Source organism: Lepeophtheirus salmonis, chromosome 6 (genome assembly GCF_016086655.4).
Source record: "Lepeophtheirus salmonis chromosome 6, UVic_Lsal_1.4, whole genome shotgun sequence".
NCBI lineage: Eukaryota > Metazoa > Arthropoda > Copepoda > Siphonostomatoida > Caligidae > Lepeophtheirus > Lepeophtheirus salmonis.
This window is the reverse complement of record NC_052136.2, coordinates 14,663,489-14,682,751: the sequence shown is the minus strand read 5'-3', so window position 1 is coordinate 14,682,751 and position 19,263 is coordinate 14,663,489. Positions and strand designations below refer to the sequence as shown.

At 34.4% G+C, this 19,263-nt stretch overlaps 4 protein-coding genes across 5 annotated transcripts; 3 read left to right on the top strand and 1 right to left on the bottom strand.

Moving 5' to 3' along the window:
• Positions 1-3,426: 3,426 nt before the first annotated feature.
• Positions 3,427-8,529, top strand: LOC121120920 (uncharacterized). The gene is made up of 4 exons (XM_040715807.2): positions 3,427-4,682; positions 4,750-4,897; positions 5,311-7,013; positions 7,074-8,529. Exons 1-4 carry the CDS (start codon positions 4,355-4,357, stop codon positions 7,277-7,279), a joined length of 2,385 nt encoding a protein of 794 aa, XP_040571741.1. The 5' UTR covers positions 3,427-4,354; the 3' UTR covers positions 7,280-8,529.
• A 513-nt stretch (positions 8,530-9,042) lies between these two features.
• On the top strand, positions 9,043-12,533 carry LOC121120919 (MBT domain-containing protein 1). 2 transcript variants are annotated; one of them, XM_040715806.2, is made up of 8 exons: positions 9,054-9,302; positions 9,415-9,693; positions 9,758-10,022; positions 10,092-10,279; positions 10,344-10,675; positions 10,733-11,172; positions 11,245-11,903; positions 11,965-12,533. In XM_040715806.2, exons 1-8 carry the CDS (start codon positions 9,189-9,191, stop codon positions 12,133-12,135), a joined length of 2,448 nt encoding a protein of 815 aa, XP_040571740.1. In that variant the 5' UTR covers positions 9,054-9,188; the 3' UTR covers positions 12,136-12,533. The 2 variants fall into 2 exon arrangements, with proteins under 2 accessions (XP_040571739.1, XP_040571740.1); XM_040715805.2 differs by having other exon boundaries at positions 9,043-9,302; positions 9,758-10,279.
• Positions 12,534-14,983: 2,450 nt separating this feature from the next.
• On the top strand, positions 14,984-17,455 carry LOC121119517 (BRCA1-associated protein). Its single transcript, XM_040714202.2, has 6 exons — positions 14,984-15,651; positions 15,805-15,923; positions 15,984-16,672; positions 16,736-16,976; positions 17,044-17,118; positions 17,182-17,455. The coding sequence occupies exons 1-6, from the start codon at positions 15,216-15,218 to the stop codon at positions 17,338-17,340; spliced, it is 1,719 nt and encodes a 572-aa protein (XP_040570136.1). The 5' UTR covers positions 14,984-15,215; the 3' UTR covers positions 17,341-17,455.
• Positions 16,984-18,042, bottom strand: Polr3H (RNA polymerase III subunit H). The gene has a single exon (XM_040714205.1). It carries the CDS (start codon positions 18,040-18,042, stop codon positions 17,440-17,442), a length of 603 nt encoding a protein of 200 aa, XP_040570139.1. The 3' UTR covers positions 16,984-17,439.
• Between the last annotated feature and the right edge of the window lie 1,221 nt (positions 18,043-19,263).

Genomic DNA, 19,263 nt, shown 5'->3' with positions numbered 1-19,263 from the left:
AATCACATAATATGGCTCCACTTCCAACTATTTCACATACTATATTAGAATAGATCATCCTATTCCATGGTCTAATATTGGAGTCGACTATTTAGGTAACTTGTTTACACGACTGTATTAACGAGGTATCAGAAAAAGAGTCATTTAAAAAGACAGAATTAATTATAAAATGTACACAACCAAGTTGAAGAAAAATTTGGCTTATTTCATTTACATGTTTCCATACTAGAGCGATTCATGTAGAAATTGCTATATCTTGTTCAACAATTGACTTCCTATAAGCCTTTAGATGGTTTGTAGGACATTGCGGAAGATCATTTAAATTTTATTCTGACAATGCCACAAATTTCAAAAAAGCAAATTTTCACTTAAAAAGAATTGGTTGCTAACGTCAAATTTGATATGGTACAGGAAGATAGATTTAATGGAGACTCACCAATTCAATGGGAGTACTCTAAGTCTGAAGGCCCTTCGATAAAATTTTAATAAAGAGGATGAGGATATGCATGTTCAAAAGACAGTTTAGAATTGCCACACAAAAAATAGATTAACCATCCCATAAATAGAAACGTTAGTCATAGAACTTACAAGCATAATAAATGATAGTCTTACAATCTATCTTTCCATACCAAACCCGAGTTACGAGTACTGGAAATAACAAATGTGAAGGGAAAGTAACTTAGACACCCTAGCAAGATTGGAATGATTCAGCTTGTGATATTAGAAGAGCACCAGGGCGTAGTTTGGTAATTACAATAAAACATATTGCTTTCTCGTAGTCACACTTTACTCAATTAGTTAGGTTTCCTGGGAGGACTTATAGCCTTACAGCCTGGGAGTCCGTCAATTCCAGTTGAAATTGAATAGAAAATGTAAAATCACCAGAGGCAGGAGGCAGAAAATGTCGTATTCCTTCAGAAACGCCATTTTGGGGGGGGGGTTGGAATCTGGCTCCCTCACATATCCGAACATGCATATAATCATGAATGTGAGTGATTCATGCACATAGATAATTAAATATCTTGAAACAAGAATCAAACACCTTAACAGCAAAGAGTGTAATGTCAATTTTATAATCGATGAGGTCTACTCCGAAGAAAGAGTCGAGTTTGTCAGAGGTAAGTTCTTGGGCTATGAGAACAACCAAACAACTAAAACGGTCCTTGCATATATGATCAAATCCGTTGAAGGAAACTACATGGATGTGGTAGCACTTATACCGGTTGCCAAATTAAACGCTGAATTCCTCTACAGCAAATATACGCTAATTAGGAAAACCCTCTATCAAATTGGATTGATCTTTGTGTCCGTAATAGTTGATAACCACCCAGTCAACAAGAAGTTCTTCACTCATTTTCTTTGAGGTGGTGAGCTCCAGACTTCAACTACTCACCCACACAACATCAATACAAAATTTCATCTCATCTTCGACTCTGTACACAATTTTAAAAATAATTATAACAGCATCCAATGACAAGAATACTTCGGCATTCCACCGAACCGTCTAGGAGTTAAATCATCATTACAACCTAACTTTGCTCATATCAAAAAAGTCCACCATAAAGAGTCACGAAAGAGCTCAGAAACTACAATCGAAGCAATAGTTGATACTGTGTGTGATCAAGGTCACAAGTGGGCAAGCATTATTGGCAAGATTTCACAAATCCTCTTAACGGGCAAACATTTGATTTCTCAACTCAATGACAACATCCAACAGCAAGGTAGAAAAAGATCATCTGAAAATGAGCTCAGATCTCGAAAGGGTACTTAACTTCAATTTGATTATGTTTAAGTTATGAACATTAATTTTTTGGTGTGTGCATCTATTTTTGAAATAATTAATGTAAATTATATTGGTGGTATATTACAGCTTATTTAGTCTTAAATTCTTATTCTATTATAGAATACTACAGCATTTTTGCCCGCAGGCTAAAACCCACTCTTATTATTGTTATTTAAGCCATAGAATACGAGTATGACCATTAAAACTTTCAACCTCAAAAGATTGGCCTTTAAAGTCATTCTTTGAAATTCACGTTTTTAGTGTATAGCTACAATTCTGTGCATATTTCGACATGAAAGAAGTATATAGATGAAATTCAAAGAAAATAACAAATTGATACAAACATTTCATACTTTGAAAAATGAATTATTTATTATTTTATCTTGATTACAATTAATAAAAAATGAACATAACCACTAAAATGAAGGTCCTTACAAAGAAGCTAATATCTATTTATTTTTACTTCAAGTGTTTTTATCCTACTTGAAGTTGTATTTTAATTTTTTTAAATGCCTTTAAAAAATGTCATTTTTGATTGATTTTTGGTCAATTTCATATTTTTTTTCATATTTATTAAGATATTTAAATATAATAAGCTGGTTAGGTTGCCTAAATATATATTACAATAATATTACGGGGGGTGAAATTGAATCGTTTATCAGTTTATAACTATCAATAAATCTTGAATAAGAAGCCTCTATAAACTTGTTTTAATACCCTTATATCTAAATTATTAATTATTTTAGGATACATTTCTGAATAAATATTAAAAAATATATTAACCAAAATCAAAATCGTTAAATTGATTTTTTTTTTTTTTTTTTTTTGGGTGCTATGATATTGAAGCCGGTACAAGACGGGTTATTAATTATGTACTAAAAAATTTGGTTCACACGATGACGTAAGCCTTTAAATGTCTGAGCTAGATTCCCCCTATTCCTAAAAAAATAAAAATAAAATGTGTTATATATAAAAAATACAATAATAAAACTTGTATTTGTATCAAAAAAGTATTAAAAATTCCCCCACCACAATCCAAAAAAAAAAATCTTAAGCACAATCTATTTTTGACAAATTTTATAACCAGATTTTAGTCAGGGGGTGTAGCATCCCTCACACCAAAGGCCTTCCCATATTATTTATAATCAATTGTAGAACTGGGGGAAATGATGCTCTCTAAAACTGGGCCTGATCAGCACAATAGTACATTTTGACTGAGCCATAAATTATTTCGCAATTGAAGGAAACACCAGTTTGGAAGCTGAAAATCGATATTTTTACTACATAAAATGAACAAATCTGATATAACTATTAATTAAATTCACTCAAATGGATGTAAGAATAATTAAGGATTTAATACTTGTATTGAATACTACTTGATGCCAATTATAAACAGTGATATTTGAATATAATCAAAGTCCATATGAAATGTCTAAATTTCTACAATTGTTTTTGATCAATTAGATTTGAGAAAAGTAGGAGAATTAGAGAAAAGCATCTTATTCTTTCCATTGTAATTGTAAATTTTTATCAACAATATGGAAATAAGATTGTATAATAAGGTATTAACATATTTTTAATACATTTTAAGGTCAGATAATGAGATAAAACTAGACAATAGAGGTATGGATTTTTTATAGACAGGAACGTTTAAGTTTTTTTATTTGTTGGCCTCATTTTGACATCCATTAGTTTACTATTTTCCTTAATATTAATGAAAAAAAGGGGTTTTATTCTTAGATCACTTTTTTGTTTATGGTCCCAAAATAGCGGACATCAGAAACGCCATGGACTTTTTGATAAATTACTATTCTCATAGAGCAGCTAAAAAGTGTTCTTATTTATTGCAGCCCACTTTCTATAACGGTGAGTCTGCTAATAGGTAAATTTAATTAATTTTGGGCTGGTCACTCAAAAAAATATTGTAGCATTAACTAAAATTCCTTTTAATATTTTTATTTTTTAATTTGTTGTGTGGATTATAAATTATTCATTAACTATAGTTATAAAATATCGAAAGCGCTTCGTTAGAAGAAGTTTTTCTGTATATTGCTATACTGATATTTATTACCTTTGAGAACAATTGTCAATTAATATTATATTATCTGGTCTATAAGAGGCTAAAGAGAGAGAAAAAGAAAAGAGAAGAATGAATCAATATTAGTTATGTATTCCTTAGTTCATGAGTGTATGTAAAAATATTTAATAAGGCATTAATTATTATGTAAATGTTACTAAGTAAGTAGATGTTAGTATATAATATAAATAAAAAGGATTGCGGTGGTTTGATACTGATAGGTATATGACGTCACGTTGGCTGAATGAGAAGTGTAATAAAATGTTAGTTTAATAATCGATTGAGTTGGGTAGAGAGAGAGACAAGGAGAGAGAGAGAATAAGAGAGAGAGAGCTCTTTTTGATCGCAAAGAGAGGAAGAAAGAGAGCTAGAAAGGAAGAGCGAAAAAAGGAATAAGATAATTTTCTTACCATCCTCAAATTACGATCTATTAACTACTAGGAGTAGAGTAGTTAGTTGGTGTCTGAGAAGTGAATTCCGTATCAGATTTATGGATGGGAGAAAAGAAGAATGATTCAATGGAAGTGCCTTGTGAGGATAGCTTGAGCCACATATTTCAAACGGCCTTCAACACTACGAATAATGGTGGTGCAACTCCGAGTGGGAATCCCGAAGGAGAACGGGAATGTGATTTACGACAATTCTTTGCGGAAGAGAGTGATGAAGAGGAGGAGAGGCGGCCTTCACAGGAGCCTTCTCAGCCTTGCGCCTACTTCCAATACTCATCCTCTTCTTCCTCAACTTCCAATCACCGTAAATCATCCTGTTGCCAACTCTATGAGAACTCAAGGAAACCAAAGAATAGAGTAAAAAAAGAACTAAGTAAGGAGTCCTTCCATTCTGCTCATACTCATTATACCCATAGCTCATTTTTACATTTATTCCTTAGATTCATCCACAACGCAGTCTTACCAAGTGGAAGTGGAGTCCGCTGTCCCCTCCTCTTCCTCCTCCTCCTCCTCCTCAGCCATGGACACCTCTCCCAAAAAAGAAACGACAGTTACTAAAGTGGAAGCTCCTGAGATAGAAAAGAAAAGGTGCTTCATATTTTGAGTCACTTGATTAATAGGAGTAGGAGTAGTAGTAGTATTCAATCCAGGATGAAACATATTCACATTTCATTATTTTGACAAAGAAGTCTCAATGTTGAAATAATAATTATATAGAAAATGTATAAACAAAATTTCCTTCCTTGTGAACTGGTAATAACTAATAGGACATTGATATATTAGGATTCAATTTTTGACAGTTTCACTTTACTTTTCAAAGTCAACATACAAACTCATTAGACCTAACTCTATTCATGTTCAAGTTGAAGGTATTTCTTTCGACCAATTATTTATTATGGGAATCCTTATTTATAATTTATTATGCCTAAAAATGTAGTATTTATCTGTTAAATTATCTTGTCAGTTTAATAATAATTATATTATGATTATTCATTTTTTAGTCCTAAGATTGAAGCAACGAAAACAGAAGCAAGTAGTGTGGACGAAGAAGAAGACGAGCCCCAGCCTGGTCCATCTGGTTTGCAAGATCAATACGCTTCTTCCTCACTTTCGACGGAGAATAATCTCAGCGCTCCTGACCTTCAGTTGGACTGTCTTTTATCATCAGATACGGAGGACGATGAGTCTAATGAAGATGTTCGCTTCGTCAAAATATCAAGGAAGAAAAATCCATCTGCAGTGATACACTCAAAAAAGGCTAAAAAACGCACAATAGAAGAGGTGGATCTTACCCAGGAGTCAGATAATGATGTTGATGAAGAAGAAGTGAGAGTTGAGGCACAAGTTCAACATCATCATAATAGTAGTAGAAATTCTGCTGGTGGCATTAAATTAAAACGCTTTGCAACAGCACCCAACGGCTTGTTGCCTCCTAACGTTCATTCAAGATCGCGGGGATCTACTCCAGCAGTAGCACCTGCAGTAGAAATGCCATCTGAAAATGTAGGAGGATCTTATCAGCAGCAAGCTCCTGCTCATCACCACGTTCATCATCATCACCATACGTGCCCTGCGTCGTCAGTTCATCATCGTGCTTCCCTTCCTTCTAATAACGTTCATGTTTGTTGGAATAATGAAAATCCTGCTTGCAGTCAAAGAGATTGCATGTATACTAATAATCATCATCACCATCATCACTCAGTCGAAGGAAGTTCAATCAATTCATCAGATAGTACATCTCGAGACCAATATCGAGGTTATCGTCCAAGACGTCTTCGCCCACCTGAATTAGTAGCCCAAGCACAAGGTGCTGCTCATACGCCAAATAGGTGCTCAGATGCTCATTGTCATGCCGCACAAGACATGAGGGAATGTCTGGGTAATCCTCCTTCAGCTGGCAATATGGTGTCCTCCATGGGAGGTGGTGGGAGTATGATTGACATGTCCCTGCCTCCTGAGAGTGCTCCTGTACCTCCAGCTCATCAGGCATCTAATTTTTACGACACTTCTGCAGCTCCATATGTCCCACATCCTCCTCAGCATCATAGACTTATAAATGCTGTTTGGCGTATGCAGTATCACCCTGCAATGGTCACACCTCCACCTTCAAACATGGCAAATCATCGCATGATTCACCCTACTCATCATCGACGGTGGTTGGCTCGTCAATATCAGCAAGAAAGAAGACGTCGACATATGGTAGCAGAAGGAGCTACCCAATCCTCTCATCACATCCATCACCCTTCTCAACCGCCACCACCTCCTCAACCAGCAGCTACTATGCTTCAAGATGTTATTCCTGCACCCCTTCCTGCACATGCAGCCAATGTTCCTGTTACTCCTTATCCTAGAAGTAATGTTCCTCCACCCCCACCACTTCCTCAGTTCTTGGGGCCTTTCCATGTGGATCCATATCCACCTAGAACATTGGCCTTTCAACCATTTATGGGAGGCTATCACACCACTTCAGATCCTGGTATGATGCCAGTACTCTTGACCAGACCTCCTGATAGTCTTCGTATCATGAGATTTGATGACGAATATTTCCGATTCTTCGACAGAAGGCGAATGGCAAATGAAACTCGAGGAGCTTCTAAACACTGTATTGAGCGAAATACCTTTCCTCACAAGTTTAAGAAAATCATCAGAGAAAAATCATCGGATGAAGATGAGGATGTCGACAAATGTACAATTTGTCTTTGCGGTAAGCTACTATTGAATGGTTACTAATTATAAATCCAATTGTTTTTGTTTTGTTTTTCAGAATTTGAAGAGGAAGAAGATGTAAGAAGACTTCCTTGCATGCATTTATTTCATGTATTTTGTGTGGATCGCTGGCTGGGATTGAATAAACGTTGTCCTATATGTCGAGTTGACATAGAAGTTCATTTCCATGCCACTTTGGTGAGATCTGCTCACAAAACTTCACAGCCCTCTCCAGCTGGACTAACAGAAATTTCGAGTGGCTAAAAGTAGACTTTTTATTGCATCATTTCAAAAGTTCCTTTTGTTTAATTCACATTACTATACTAAATATAATTATTCATATCTTCGGACAGTTATTACTATAAATTCAAATATGTATATATAATCTAACAAACATATATACAACTCCTACTTGCGATCTTATAAATTTCAACTGTTCTTTTAATGTGAATGGCGTTGTGTTGACACAGATTGTTTATCATCACTACTACTACTACTACTACTACTACTGGCAAATATATTCATATATGTTTTTTTAAATGTATATTTATATATGTATGCACATGTCGATTATCCCTTCGTTGATTGTTAGCCTTATAAACTTTTTACGATTAAATTCAATTATTTATTTGTTAATTAAATCAATCACTTACGTATAGTTATAACTTAGGATATTTATTTTTTTAATTAAAGCGAGGATAAAATGTATGGGGAATTAATAATTTACATATATATATATATATATATATTTAAACTTTAAGAAAACATGTTGGTTTTTTTTTTTTTTTTTCTGTTGATTTTAGCGTTTTTTTAATGCTCGCTTATTATTTTTGAATCATGCATCTTCCTCTTTTATCATGTCCCCGACTAAAGAAAAAAATGTCAATCTTAATTCATTGTTGTGTAGCATTAATACATATCTTACTTAGATTATTATAATTTTTTTCTTTATTTCAATACGTAATACATGTAATATCTTTCTTCATAATATCCTGATTGAACATATAATATCATCCTTTGTGTCATTTAAAAAAAATGTTTGAGTGATGATATATTTTATTTTGCTATTCAGTAAAACAAAAAATCGCCTTACCATTTTAGCAAAAACATTTATATAAATACATATTTCTCCTTCTCAGAGACTGATTACTACTAGCAATGAAATTCGAGTTAAATAATTTATACGTGATGTTTACCTCGTAAATAACCAAATCGAATGTAATGTTATGATAACTTACTTTTATTATTCATATTTTTCAGTTCACTTTTATTCAATATTATACTTAATATATTTTTGTAGAGCTCAGAATATTTATTATTTTATGAACAAATTAATTCATTATTTTCAATTCTTCTACCCGTGCTGCTGCTTATATTATTTTTATTTCCTTTCTTTTTTTTTATTAATTAATCATTTTGGTTACCTTTTCCCCTCTTTTAATTTGTATTCTTCTATTTTTTGTGAATTTTCTATGTTTTTAATAATTGAAGTAATTAAAAATGTTACAAATCAAGTTATTCCCAAGTTATTATTGGTTGTGTTTTTACTGACGTTTCTTGTTTTCAAATATGCATTTCCTTTTCTTTTTGAAGGAGACTGTATCAATGGACAGCGCAGAGAGGTGGTGAAGATATCTGATAATCTTTACCCCACTTGGTGAAATAGTTTATATATATATATTATATAAATGAATTATAATAGCTGTATGTAGCATAATATAAATAATGAAGAACAAGACTCATTTTTCTCCTTCGTTCGTAATTCGTAAATTATTGTCAATTATCTGGGGAAGAAGCATTAAAATCAATCATTATCATTTGATGACTCCTCCTAGTTAGAACTAATATCATGTCCATTGTGCTGTTTACTATTAATTACTACTTGTGAAGTAATAATAATATTATAATTTAAAGCAGCTCATTATTGAATATCTTTCAAAATCAAAAGAAGCTTTTATTATGACGTCATTGCTAGCTTTTGTCGACTATAAAGACCGCTTCCACATGACGTCACATTTTTGTGATTTATTTTCAATCTGCTGCTCTTACTGTTTATTCTGCTGTACGCTTCAATATTTCAGCTTCTTCTTTATTATACTACTACTACTACTTTGAGAAAATAATATATAAATAAAAAAAAATGGAGCGTATTTTTTAATGCAGACGCGTGTGAATGATGGATGAATATGAATCAATGGAAGAGGATCCACCTCCTCCAAGTGCTCCTCCGTCCGGCAATGAAGAAGAGGAACCCGAGCTGATGCTCCAAGATGAAGAATCCAAAAATGTTTGTAAATGATTATTATTGAAGTTTGAAAATGAGTTTTTCAAGATTTTCATTCCTCCGCCATTTTGATTTATGTTTCCCCTTAATTAATTAATTCGCTCTGTACTTACAGAACATGGGTGAGTCTGAGTCCAGCGCTTCTGAAAGGGAAGACACTCCATTTAAGCTGGATAATAACAACAGTCGCTCTGATTCGGAGAACGGGACGAGCAATAATATAAATAATAATATGAACAATAATCACGGAAATGGACTGGGATTATCCTATCCCATCGAGGACTACACTCCTCCTTCCTTCAGCAGCAGCCACGACTTGAAAAACACACACTCTTGGGAGGTAACTCTGGCTGAGCCAGAGTTTGTGGCAGCTCCCGTTTCCTCCTTCAAACATGTAAGAGGAAGAAAGACCTTAGGCAGGCAGGCATCCCAGGAATCATCTCTCTCTCTCTTTGCAGGCTCCAATGTCGGATTGTTGGGACAACATTATCATCGGAATGAAGGTGGAGGTAGAAAATAAAGACTCAGACTCATTACCAGGTGTCTTTTCCCACGCATTTTGGGTTGCTACTGTTCTTCGAATATCTGGCTATCATGCTTTACTACGATTTGAAGGCTTTGGTCAAGATGGAACTAAGGATTTTTGGATCAGTCTTTGCTCTGAAAAAGTTCATCCTGTGGGTTGGTGTGCCACAAAGGGGAAGCCTCTCATACCTCCTAAAAGTATTATCCTCGCACAACATGGTCCTCATCTCCCTTGCAATAACTTCCTTTCTCTCATTTCCGTTTCAGCAATCCAAACCAAATATTCGGATTGGAAGGAGTTTTTAGTGAAAAGATTAACTGGTGCAAGAACATTACCTTCAAATTTTTATTGTAAAGTTACAGAGAGTGTTAGTTCAAATTTTAGGCCAGGAATGAAGTTAGAAGTTGTTGATAAGATGCGAATCTGTCAGGTTCGTGTAGCGACCATCAAAGAAGTAAGTACAATAATGTTTCCTCTTTGGTAGTGTAGCTCATCATACTAATTATTCTTCTTCTTAGGTTGTTGGAAGGAGATTGCATTTAGAGTATGACGATGTGGAACATGATGATAGAAGTTTTTGGTGTCACGAAGAGAGTCCCTTAATACATCCAATTGGTTGGGCCTTAAAAGTTGGACATCAAATTGTGGCTTCTAAGGATTACTATGATCGCTGTGCTATGGAAAATTATGAGCCTGAAGACTGCACTTCTGACCTTTTTCCGGAGTACCGTCTTCCACCTGGTAATTTTAATGTTGGAATGAAGCTTGAGGCGGTTGACCCTATCAATTTAGCTACGATATGTGTTGCTACAGTCATGAAAGTGCTACGATTCGGCTATATTATGATAAGGTAAGAACTAGGAATCATAATACCTAGAATATTAAAAGAATGCATTTATCTATATAGAATGGATGGATATGAAAATGACGCCACCGGCTCAGACTGGTTTTGTTATCACGCATCCTCTCCTCTTATTTTCCCTCCTGGTTTCTGTGATCGACATGAGATTAAACTAAAACTTCCGTCCGAAGAAGAAAAATTTAATTGGTTCGATTACCTACGCGAAACGCGTTCTGTTTCTGCTCCAGTCTCATTATTTTGTAGAAGAGACGAGGGTTGTAAACACGGGTTTAAATCGGGGATGAAAGTTGAGTGTGCGGATCAAATGGACCCCCGATTAATTTGTGTCAGCACTATAACCAAGGTAGTCGGACGACTTTTAAAAGTACATTTCGATGGTTGGGAACAGGAGTACGATCAATGGATGGACTGCGAGGCCGTGGACATGTATCCTGTGGGATGGTGTGAATTAGTGGGTCATAAACTTGAAGCTCCTAGATTGTCTCGTAAGTTTTTATTTTTTTAAGAGATAATCTTTTGAAAAACATCCATGTATTTTTTTTTTTTATTATTTATAGCTGCTCCTGTCAAAGAAAAAAAACGAAAACCAGTGGGTAGAAAGGGGAAAAAAAGAACAGCCATTGCCAATTCGAACGGATCTGCGAATTCTACATCACCTTTACCTAACGGAAGGAAATCACGGAAAACGACTTCTGTGTCACCAACCAACATGGAAGGAGATAATAATAAATCCAGAACTTGTTCTCCTGTTATTGCTCCCTCACCTCCTTCGATCTCGAATGAACAGCACCTGGAGCAGCAGCAACAACAAGAACAACAGCATCATAGTGTCTCCGAAGACCCTCCATCCAACGAAAATAATTACGATTCCAAAAAAGAAGAAGAAGATGTTGTAGTAGAGGATGAGGAGGAGGGAGAGGGGGAGGAGGAGGAAGAAGAAGTAGTTGAGAACGCAAGGCTCGAGGAAGAAGTAGCTCCAGAAATGGAAGTGGAAGAAGATGAAGAACCGGTCAAGTTCGAAAAGGAAATTATTGAAGAGTCTCAGACGCAGCAGCGACTTAAATATATTCCTCGCTTAGTTGATTCAGCAGGCCAAGCTGCAATTCAGAGGGGTAGAGATGCTAATTTAGATCCCAACAGTTGGAATGTGGACGAAGTTGCCCAATTCCTTGAAATTAACGAATGTTCTACTCTTGTTGAAGCGTTTACTGAGAAGGTACATCCGTCTTTCATTGAGTTTCATTATTTATAATTATTGTTTCCTCCTTTTTTTACAGGGAGTTGATGGATCTCAGTTTCTTGGGTTAACCAAAGATGAAATAATGACTTTAGTGAACTTCAAAATAGGACCTTGTTTAAAAGTAGAAAATTTGTTGCAGCTCTTACGCACAAGACTTAATCCAGCTCAAGCGAGATTCGTTGCAACTATGAGGAAATCCACATTGTAACGACGACAATGCATAACAATAACAACATTGCATAGAGCTTCATTTTTTTTTATAAATTTATCTGCCTCTTAATCTCCCACTCTCTCTTTCTCCCTGTTGGAGAACATTTTGTTTACAATTATTATCATTAGATTATGTTATATGTACAATATATATCCACACACTTTATTTAAACATATTTATGGCAGGCATTCATTGTGCTTCTCTGTTGTAACATTTTATAATATCCTCTACCCCTCCCCAAGTATTATCTTTTTAAGTTTTATCAAATTAAGAGGCAAAATATGTACCCAAAAAAAATTGTGAGATATATATTTCATAATGAATTATGCCAAAGTGAAAGGTCGAAAAAAAAACCATAACTTAATCAAATGTGAATTATATATTTTTTAAGACAAGTAGAAGAGGATTTAGACATATAATTTACATCTAGAAAATAGCAATGGTTGTCCATCACCACTCAGCGACTGTAGGTGGGCAAACCACCTTGACAAGTTCAAATACTTTTCTTTATCTTCATAGCTTAGTCTCCCAACTGTACTTTTGAGAGCATCGTAGGCAAGATTGTCCGTTTGAGTCTTGTGGTCCCCTGCAAAATAGGTTCTGTCACACAAAAAAATTATTGATCTTTTCCAAGGAGTGAGGATGAGACTCCAGTTCCTGCCATTGACGATAAACTGCCTTATCCTCAATAGAACTCCAGTCTCTCCAGGGACAATCCATACTAACTTTGAGTTGATGATTGTCTTTCCCTTACACGTTGAGAGGCGATCTTTAATGTTAATACTTCACAGTCAACAATAAAAATAAATATTATTTATAGGATCTATCAATAATATAAATATTTACTATTATTTTGTGCCAAAATATTGTCCGACTCGAACTTATACCCAGCTAGCTAACAGCTATTATTAATAACTATTTCATAAAGTTGGCTAGCTAGCCAATGGAACGATCAGTTTATTTTGCCGTGCGCTTAAACTCTATGGCTTATTTTGACTGAAGTGCAAAATGATTTTTCATATTAATAAATCTAGTAAATTGAAACTTTTACGCGGGGGAGGGGGAGGCTGCTAAAATCAAATTCAAGTTTTCGATGCAATAGCCAATAACATATTCCTAGCACTCTGGGAAATAATTCAATTTGTGACGTGAGTTTGATGTGATCATACATAACCAAAAGAAGTTCCAAAATGTATTAAATTATTCCTTAGGTAAAGCAATTGTACAATTGAAAAGGTCCTTGATGCTGATATCATATGAAGTGAAAACTATCATAAAATGCCAACTTTTATTTGATGCTATCTTTCTCCTGGACAACTGGGGCTTGATTTTTTTTTAAGTAGAAGATCCAAAATTTGAAATATTAAATTTTTGTCTAAAAAATCCACAGCTATTCACCAAATATTAAATTTTTTTTTTTCCAAAAATCCATAATTATTCTCAAAAAATTAATTTAGTATAGTCCCCACGGATGCTCCAAACGGTTGCATACGTAATTTAGTTTCGGCTGATTTTAATTATTTCTTTCACCAAAATACTTCCAAAAGTTGGGTTAATATTGAATTTGATTTTTTTTTTAAATTAATTGAAATTCAAATATTAAATTTTCTAGGGAGGGGGGGGGGCGCTACAGACCCTGCTGACACCTCAAAGGGTTGAAAACGTATTTTAGTTGCGCCCAATATTTATTTTTTTCAACAAAGTACTTCCAAAAGTTGAGCTAATATTGAATTTGCTCATTTTCATAAATAAACACTAGCTCATATCTTACACATTTCAAAAAATGAGTAACTTTTTTTTAATGAAAGTTCCAGTACTAAACAAAATAATAAATAGCAATAATTGAATATTCTATGCATGATTAATATATTAATGGTGTTATGTTTGGCTATTTTAATACAAACTACTAAAAATATAAGTATGTTATGGCATATTATAAAGTTCAACTGCCCACAGTTATATAACTCATAATTTATGATAAATACTTAGCAACCGGATCAAAATGAAATTATATTATCAATTTTTGGTATTTAGAATGACGAATTTTGTTATAAATAATGACTTTGCAACTTTTATACAATATAAATTTAAGAAGTAAGAATATTATTTTGCACTTCTGTGAAGCACAACAAAAAGAGCGGGTTTCATAATCATTTCAGTGTTCCCTTGATAGGCAATCTGCGCAAATTTCAATAGTTTCACATTGCCTGTAATTGTTAATTAATTAAGCGACTCCTTAGTATATATAATTGAAAAATACTTTATACACGTACATACTAATAATGATGTCATATAAAAGTGTCCGTAAATTAAATTATATATAGAACTATAAATTTATATCGAAGGATATAATTAGTTCACGCCTATATTATATTGTATTTAATTAATTAATAAATTAGATGGATAATCTCTATAGCCAATGACGTTCGGTTATTTATTATATTTTTAGATAATTTATCTTTTATAATTAATGTAAATAGTTGTAGAGGAGTAAAAATTGCCTCTTTAAGCTTGACAAATTACTTTTTGAAGTATTATTCCATTACGAAACTTGGAAAGATTTGAATTAAAAAAAAATCTTTAAATACATATAATTACTATAATAATTAATAGATAATAATATTTGACTAAAATTGTTCAAAATTTAGGAAATATTCAGCATTCTGTGCTTACAGGAATAAAAAGTTTAAAAAGGCATAAATATAATTTCAGATAGTAAAGTTAAATAGATTATGATGTCCTATAATTTTATAGTTAATGTCTAAATTATATTTCACTAGAGCTAGCTTCTTGTGAGCGATGCGAGATAAGCTCGCAAGTCATCCTTTAGCTAGGTGAGAGTTTTAGGCGTTAGATGGAGTTTAGTTTACCTAGTTCCCTTGATTGACGTCATAACCCAAAAGTAAACACTCGAGCGAACAGAGAGACAATTGACAAGAGAACTTAAGTGATTTAATTCAAGTTCCCTGAAGTGATTAGCAATCACTGATTCCCCCACAAACACAAGGTCAACAATAGTCAATACTTCTTCTAGGATACTCAACGTCCTCGAATTGGCTCTCTGATGACTTGTCGTTATGACGAGCACAGTTCTTCCATCTCATAAACAAAATAATACAAATATTCGAGAAGTGTCCTTTTGCAGCCTTCGTCTGGAAATTGAAAACTCATCCCCAAACGTTGACCTCAAATTTAGCTCTGGACGTCGTCTGGAGGATATATTAGAAAACATCCGTTTAGGAGCCCACATGGCTTCGTCCTCTTCATCATCTGCTTCGGCTGTTGCTGCGCGAAGAGGGACTCGGAAATTGTCTGATATTGTCATTGAAACATTCGTCAAATCCAAGGAGTCCTCACCTACTTCTGTTGGAGATGAGTCTCATAACAATGATGATCACATTAACTTCTTCTCAGGAAATCCATTCATCGAAAATACCAAAGGAATACTACATCTTTTCAAAGAAAACGAAACAACGTCCCTTGAAGATGGGGTTATTCGAAGTCAAATGATTTGTAATAACTCACATTTAATTGAAATCCACAAAATATATGGGCCTTTGAAATATATATCCTTAAAGGCCCATAATTCAAGATTTCATTCATATATATAAATTCATTTAAAAAAAAAGTTAATCATATAATTATTGTTTAATAATTTTGTTACAGGTATGCTCGGAGTTCCCGCTAAAATCAAAACACCAGATCTACTCCAATTTACTGCGCCCTGTCATACTGAACTTGAAATGGTTCGCATTATTCATGATGGTAGTCCTAATCAGTATATGGTATAACTTTTGCTTTTGTAACAAATTTAATAATAACTATGTATGTTTATATTTTTATAGGCCCTATTCCGTTTTCGATGCTTGGAAGCAGCAGATGAGTTTTACCAAGCGTTTAACGGAGCAGCATTTAATTCATTTGAACCTGATATATGCACTCTAGTTTATGTGTCAAAAGTTGAAACCTGTAAAGAGTCGGAATACTATCCCCTCACTGATCATACGGAGCTACCACTATGCAGCATCTGTTTAGAGCGTATGGATGAATCAGTATCCACGGTTCTCACCATACTTTGTAATCATACATTTCACGGGTCATGTCTGGCTAAATGGGAGGACTTGAGTTGTCCCGTTTGCCGATACGTACAAACTCCTGAAGTGGTTGCAGAGCAAAAATGCTCAGAGTGTCAATCATGTGAAGACTTGTGGATATGTCTCATTTGCGGTTATGTTGGATGTGGAAGATACGTTGGAGGTCATTCACATGCCCACTTCCTTGCTACTCAACATTGTTACACTATGGAGTTGGATCAAAGGAGAGTATGGGATTATGTAGGTGATAATTTCGTTCATCGATTGGTTCAAACGGACTCTGCAGATGGGAAATTGGTCGAAGCACAAGGTAACGGAGAGGGAGATAACTCTGAGAGGAAAGGGAATGACAGTCTCTCTGTAAATACAGAAGAAAAAATGGACTCTATACAGCTAGAGTATACGTTCCTACTTACATCACAATTAGAGTCCCAAAGAAGGTATTTTTGATTATTATTCTTGTTTCATATATATGTACATTTTTTGGGGGTTTTTATGTATAGATATTATGAAGAAAAAATTACGCGGGTTGAAGATAAGACGCAAAGGGAAATAGAAGAAATTAGCGAACAGTTAAAAACACTAAGTGAAGATAATAGTTCTCTAAGATCTAAAGTGGATGCCCTCTCAAAAGACAAGAATAAAAGTGACAAAAAGATGACCGCTCTTACATCCAAATATAACAAAGCACTCGCAGACCTCAAAGAAGAACGTCACATGAATGAACATTTGCGCAATAACCAAGTAGGAATTGATACATTTATATATATATTTTTTAAAAATGCCGTTTACAAATATGACATCATTTCAGACGGAAATATCTTCCACTCTTAAAGAAACCATTCAGTTCAGGGATGACACCCAAAAGAGAATGTTGGAGCTTGAGGTACGTATCTATGTTTAAATGTTTTTATTTGTTTTAAGACCTGATCCATTTGATTGGTTTCAGGATAAAATAAGAGATATGCAATTCCACGTAGAAGTTGTTAAACAAATCGATGAGTCTGAGTTAGCTGACGAGATTCGTGGCGGGGATATTATTATTCCTCCAACTCCAGAGACGGGTGTACGTTTAAAGACGCGTAGGAACCGTAGAGGACATAAATAAATATATATATATGGCAATATCCATTCTGAATGAAGACTTTTGTTGTTTTTCAACATAATAAAAGAAAATTAATTTACATACATATAAGACGAAATATAACTAAGTATTCCACCAATTTATTAATCCTAGACCGGGTCCATTTACAGAGGCAGTGATGGTATAAGGTATTTTCTCAGAGTTAGGCTCACTTGATTCCTCAGTGGGCGCTACATTTGGAGATGTGTCGGAAAAGGATTGGGAAGTGACTCTGAATCGAATTTCTTCCCCAGGATCCATAAAGAGATCATGTTTTCCCCCATCTTCTGTCGGGTATTCCCAGACCCAAACTTGATCTGCTTCATCAAATCGATAAGGGTTTTGTAGTGACTCGGGAGGGACCCAAATGTCCTCAAAGAAACCCAGGGAGATTTGAACTCCGTCTTTTGAGCAAGATTTGATTTTCCCATTGATGATCTCTTCCATAAATGGACGAAATACGAGGAGTCGGAATTGAACATGTGTATGGGAGGCTCCATCCCCAGGAAATACAAAGGAATCCCCGATTTCAAGGATATCAAAGAGACAAACTGCTAATCCAACATTCAACACAACTTTGTTGGATACTTTACGATTGATTTCCTCTCGTAAAGCATCGGGCAGAGATTTCCCGAGTTGAGACGCTGGAAGACGAACCAATGACTTCAATTCCGATAACACGAACATCTTCAGAGGGCCAGCGTCTTCTCTCCTCAAATCTTGGGCAGGAAAGACGAGAGTCGTGAATTCAATATCAAAATTAAAAATTTAAATTCTTACTAAAATATGGGAGCATGAAATCAAAAACATTAGATATGTATTTCAACATAATATTTACTATGCAAAAGGACAATTTCAAAGTTACATTTACCACGCAACCTCTCTTTGGCCAAAAAGATTCCATCCATGTTTTATGTTATAATAAATTATGGAAAATTTAGTGGGCCTATTAGGAACACTCCATCCTATATTCCCCGAGCCTTAAATATTTCCATGGTTACGAAGCTCAAGCAACAAGTTAGAATCAAAAAGAGTACACATTGAAATTTATTCAGCCAGAGAGTAGCAGTTGGTAATGAGACATCCCCAGAGCTGTAAGAGTCTATTGCAAAATACTACAATTATCCCTTAGTTATTTTATTGTGAGTACTGAGCCTTTAATGTATTGAGTGCTTACTCTCTAAAATGACGATGACAATTTATTGAAGCATTCAGCTCATGAACACCAAACAAGCATAATGATCAAATTATTCAATTATTATGTCAACATTAGCCTTTCAGTTATCAATAATATTTCTTAAAATCTTAATTAATTAATTGTTAGTTATAAAATAACCTTCTAATTTTTACAAAATGAGTTTGGTATTAGGTAAGTTTATCGTAGTGGATATCATTGGAACTTGATGCATCCTTATTTTTTTATTCAAAGAGTTCAATGACTGCTTGCATTGCATTCAATTGTTCTTCAAGAACACCGGCTTTTTCTAGATCCCTGGAGTAAATTGTGAATTTAACCACAATTATTATAAATAAGCTTTTTTCCAAAAGTATTTTCATAACTTTATAAAACAATCATAAGTAACAAATGATTGTTTAAGAAAGTTATGTTTTGGCATCCTAGTAAATTGTACTTTATTTAATATTCCATATACATTATAACCATCTATTTTCAGACTGTCTAAAAATCTAGCGCTTTTAAAGCAATGGATTGTAAACTGCAGTCGCCATGGTTGGATAACAACCAAATGATTTTAAGCACTTCAAGGACCCGGACATCATGAAACACAAATATAAGTGTACTCTTGTTAGTTGTTGATAGAGCGGTGCCCCCCATTTTTGACTTTCCAATGCACATAAAAAAAGTGGAGTCACATCAACGAATCTTAAAGCGAAGAACTTATGAAGAAG